Source organism: Notothenia coriiceps, unplaced genomic scaffold (genome assembly GCF_000735185.1).
Source record: "Notothenia coriiceps isolate Sejong01 unplaced genomic scaffold, NC01 NC01_scaffold00003522, whole genome shotgun sequence".
Taxonomy (NCBI): domain Eukaryota; kingdom Metazoa; phylum Chordata; class Actinopteri; order Perciformes; family Nototheniidae; genus Notothenia; species Notothenia coriiceps.
In genome coordinates, this window is record NW_011336223.1 from 71,752 (window position 1) to 76,866 (window position 5,115).

The following is a 5,115-nucleotide window of genomic DNA, read 5'->3' on the forward strand; positions in this document are numbered from 1 at the left end:
TCATCTCATTTCCTTCTTTCTCTCTTCCTCTCTCCTTCTTTCTTTCTTCTCATCTCTCTCTCTCTCACAGTGGCGGGGCTTCAGGTGATCAATGCAGAGCTCGTGTTCCGTCAAGGTTTTGAATTTACCGGTTTTTAAATAATTTTTAGCAGCTAAAAAAACGGTAATTACCGCGCTAACGACAACCCTGGTGTGTGTCGTGTGTGTGTGGTGTGTGTTGTGTGTGTGTGTGTGTGTGTGCTGTGTGTGTGCGTGTGTGTTTGTGGTGTGTGTGTGTGTGTTGTGTGTTTCTTGTGTAACGTGTGCAAACAGAGAGAACCTAGACTCCCCAGAGAGTCAGTATGCAACATATCTAATAGCAGAGGGGACAGGTGGTCCGGAAAGGTCAGTTATGAATAAACCAAATGTGCAGATGGAGGGACTGAAAGGAAGCTTAAAACCACGACCAGGAAAAATGGAAAATGTGTGCGGCTGAATACCTGAAAATTGGTGGATGCGATGCTACTAGTAACATTAAAGCAAAGCCCGACAGAGAACAAGAGCTCTCACAGATTACACAGCACTATTGTCTGTTCATTTTGTTGCTGTGTCCAGTCTCTAGACGCCCAGACTGCATTCAAATCCCCCTTTAGCATACGTCGTACTTTTTTCAATCTATTTAATCTATCTCCTTACAATCCTTCAAAAAATCTTCTCAAAACTCACGCGTTATAATCGCTCACCAAATAATCAGCTTTCAAACATCTGATACAAACACAACACTTATAATACAAATCACGCACTTTTAAGAATTAGGATTACTGTTCATGAGTTTTTATATTGTAAAGCGTCTTTGAGCACTCGAAAAAGCGCTATAAAAATCTAATGTATTATTACTATTATTAATATTATTGATTATTTTAGTTAAAATTATTAAACTCCTTATTCTGAATCTTAAGGTATGTTTATATCGAGAGCCGTGGGAAGTAGTGGAGTACAAATACTTGTTAACTGTACTCAAGTACATGTTTCTGGTATCAGTGACTTTTACTCCTCTACTTCTTACATTTTGAACCCAAATACCTGTACTTTCTACTTCTTACATGTTGAACTCAAATACCTGTACTTTCTACTTCTTACATGTTGAACTCAAATACCTGTACTTTCTACTTCTTACATGTTGAACCCAAATACCTGTACTTTCTACTTCTTACATGTTGAATCCAAATACCTGTACTTTCTACTTCTCTCATTTTCCAAACAGGCTGGTTCCTTTAGTCTGAATGTGTGTTTGGTGGCGTGATCATTATTATTTAGAGTCATTGCGTGCCTATTGATTTGAACACGATCCGTGTATCCATCATTTCCTGGTCTTCTCTAAAGAAGAGGGACCAATGAAAACGTTGTCATGTTGCCGTTGTTCACCATGGAAACATTCATTAGCTAACAATGACATTATTGTTCTATTAATATAAAGGGAGGTCAGGTACTCTTTAAAGCAGCTGCTAGTTATGGGTACTTTTTACTGAAGTACATTTCAAAGCCTCTTACTTCTTTCTTTGACTTGAGTAAAGAAGTTTAGTCAGTGCTTCTACTTTCACCAGAGTATTTTTAACCACGAGTATCTGTACTTCTACTTGAGGAAAGGATGTGTGTACCCTCTCTGCCTCTCACCTTGACGGCCCAGATGGACTGCTCCAGCGGGTGGAAGAGTTTGAAGCAGAATCCATCTTTCTTGGACGGCCTCTCGATGAGCTCGCAGGCGTTCAGCAGCACCGTGCCGACCCACTGCCCGTTCTTGTGGGTTTTGTAGATGAGCAGGACGCCTGGTTTCAGAACGCACCACAGCTTGGTCCAGCTCTTCAGAGTGCCGCGGATCTGCAACAGAAACAGAGAAAGTGTGAGAAACCTTGCCTTCTGTGATAGGCTACATGGAGAGGACTCACATTAGGCAAACTGGAAAAGCTTTTATATTGTACAGCCAACAAATAAACTAGGAAATATTAACTGAGGGGTGGAAACATGGATGTATAAAGAGAACAGGATACAGTTTAAGAGGCAGGTTACTCCTATACACGTTGCTTTGGAGGTAAGAAATGTGAGTAATAACAGGATTACAATGTCACAATACATTTAAAAATAAAGATGAATATATTATAGGGAGACGTACTGCCGGAATTTTCTTTCTGGTTTTCATTTAAGCTACTTTTATTCTTCTTTATTTTAATACAGTACAGTAGGTGGACGAAAATACAGTGTTTGCTTGTTATTAATGTGTCAGCATTTGTAAACTATCCTATTTTGTGACCTATCCTATAATTATACAAAATGACACATTTTTGATTCTAAATATCTTTATAATGTTTTTTCTCTTTGATAAGGTGACATTGTTTTGTTGTCTTACATAATACACTACAATTACATGTCATTGCATTTGATAGGGAGGTTATCCAGAAGTTACAAATATATACATTGTGATACATAGATTTTAAACATGTAGCTACAAACAGAATACAATTTAAAGTGACCCCCTCCAGCCTAATGCAGACGTCTCTTAGGAAATAGGAAATAGGAAAAAGTCATTTTGGGCCCGAATGACGTCAGAAACTAGAACTGAAGTGTAGTACCATCGTCTGGCCACTATGAAAATGTGCTCCATGCACTCTTTTTAAGTTCTAGACTAGAGTGTGAGATGTTCCCACCTTTAGCCAGTCGGCCATCACTATGACGGAGGGGTCAGTGATGGTGCTGAGCAGCTCCTTGGTCGCCCTCTTCTTTTCCTCCCTGTAGTTTTTCTTCTGCACCTACACAAAGCACACACACACGAATATATTTAGCACCTTAGTCTTCTATTCGGCAGCTACTGTCTAAACTAAATACTGCCGTGATGAAACGCCATATCATGGATTATCAAGGATTATCTCTGAAACAGTATGGAGCTCAAAGGCTTTCTCTCTTGCCGGTTATACCACAAGGTGAGTTCCTTTTTANCGCTACTGCTAAGGTTTTGAGACAGAGGGCACACTGGTCGTTCCTCCCCACCTACCACAAGGGGGATGTATGACTCATCATACTTTCTTGATTTGGGCTTAGTTGCTGCAAGGCTTGTCGTAGGCTCATCCACTTTTCTTTTAACTGACGGCCGTGTTAAAAACTTACTCCATTTTGTTAGATTTATTTTTCGAGCAGTGTTTGTTTTACAATTTCTTCCCGCGCCCCCCCCTCGCAGTACCTCCCGCGCCCCACCAGGGGTCTCTTTGAAAACCACTGCATTAAACGATTATATTCTATAGCAGCGTTTCTGATAGTGCCGTGGGTCACCATTTCAGATATTACGTCATATCGGACGCAAATCTGGATCAGCTCCGTTGTTCCCCCGTTTTTAGAGATTTGGGTACGGAGGAAAAGAGAGAGGGTTTTATTTTCTAACGCTGCGTGAGTTCCCCGACACACCGGGGACACATGTTTATGTATAAGAGACATCATAAAGTGCATTTTGCATGATAGGTCCCCTTTAAAGAAGAGCGACTATCATCATCATCATCATCATCAGCTCACTTACCTTGAGGGACTCCTTCTTGGTGAGCTTTCCTCCGGATGCAGACACGTCTTTGTCGGAGCCATTGTACAGCTTTGTTTCAGACTGAATACACACAGAGGGCAAGAACTATGATTAACATTATATCAGATTATTGTTCAACTGTGACACACACAAACACACGCATTCATCACAGATTCATTGATCTTTGCTTTTTAGTTTACATGTAATTATTGATGACCAAACAAAATGGGTAAATGGTGTAACTTTGTCCATTTGTATTTAGCTAGTGCCTTCTGCTTTTGTTTTCTCATCTTTGACTTATTTTATGACTGTTTTCATTAATGCTGTAATTGATATTTCCCCCATTTATTCTGGGGTTCAGTTTTGAGTTTCTCCCCTATGGTCTTACGGCCCGTCCACACAGAGGCGTGCGTTGAAGCTTGCCGTTGGGCGTGTCTGGAACTCGACCAACAACCAATCACATGAATCTCCCGCCCCGGACACACAAGCAGCGGTTTGATTGGCTACAGCTTGTACTGGCATATGATTCGATTGGCTGACGCTTCTGCCGAGGCGTCAAAAGTTGAACATTGCTCAACTTTTGCAGCGAGCCACGCCAGCAACGCGGAGCTGTCACCCCATTCTATGTGAATGGTGAAGCGTCAACGCACGCCGCTGTGTGGACGGGCCGTTAGGGTCTCAGGACAAAGGGCATCGGGACGTTCGGGACGAATCCCGATGGGCCGGTACTGAAGTGGGCCGGTCGGACGATGTGGGCCGCTCGGATAAGTCACTAGCATCCCCCCCCTCACCCCTCGACAATTTACTAGCGGTATTTACTTATTTACTTGCGGTGGGCCGGTCGAGAGTCCCGGGCTGATTTGTAGTCCCAGTCCGCCCCTGACAAAGGGTGTATGCTGCAAACACTATAAGAGCCCCCGGTTGTACAAACTGTAAAGCCCCCCGTCAAATGTGTTATTTGTGATATAATGCAATATAAATAACATTTGATTTGATCGATTGACTGATAAAGAGCTTTTGAATCTCTGGCTTGGTTATCCTGTCACGCTTCAGAAAAACAAAACATAGTTTTATTTCCATCTCTGCTGAGCCTCGGGGAGACTCTCCACTCCTCTCCGCCTCCTCCTCACTTTAATCAAGTGCTGAGTCGATAAATGTTTGATGTGTTCGTGAGTCGTCTGAACGTGGGCTTTCTCCTGTCTGAGGCAAGTCTCAGAAAGGGAAGAAGTAGCGCAGTAATTATTATTTTCTTTCCAGTCTACAACACATCCACACGAAAGCACCAACTGCTTCCTGCCCACTCGTCATGGAGGGGTCTCCTCACCTTGCTCTTAGATATGGAGTGAGAATCCTCCTTCAAAGGCAGAGCCAGGAGGTCTTCCTTCCCTCTCTCGAAACCTGGAACAAAAAACAACATTCAAATTCATCTATTAAGCAAAATCCACTTCGTCTACATCAACATGTGTCCCCTCTTCTTCATGTCTCTTCTACATCAACATGTGTCCCCTCTTCTTCATGTCTCTTCTACATCAACATGTGTCCCCTCTTCTTCATGTCTCTTCTACATCAACATG

General features: G+C 42.3%; 1 protein-coding gene across 1 annotated transcript; it reads right to left on the bottom strand.

The window, feature by feature from the left end:
- Positions 1–729: 729 nt before the first annotated feature.
- LOC104941598 (oxysterol-binding protein-related protein 8-like) lies at positions 730–4,978 on the bottom strand. The gene is made up of 5 exons (XM_010766725.1): positions 4,866–4,978; positions 3,542–3,622; positions 2,682–2,783; positions 1,654–1,857; positions 730–744 (listed from the first exon to the last, which is right to left on the bottom strand). The coding sequence occupies exons 1-5, from the start codon at positions 4,956–4,958 to the stop codon at positions 730–732; spliced, it is 495 nt and encodes a 164-aa protein (XP_010765027.1). The 5' UTR covers positions 4,959–4,978.
- Positions 4,979–5,115: the final 137 nt, after the last annotated feature.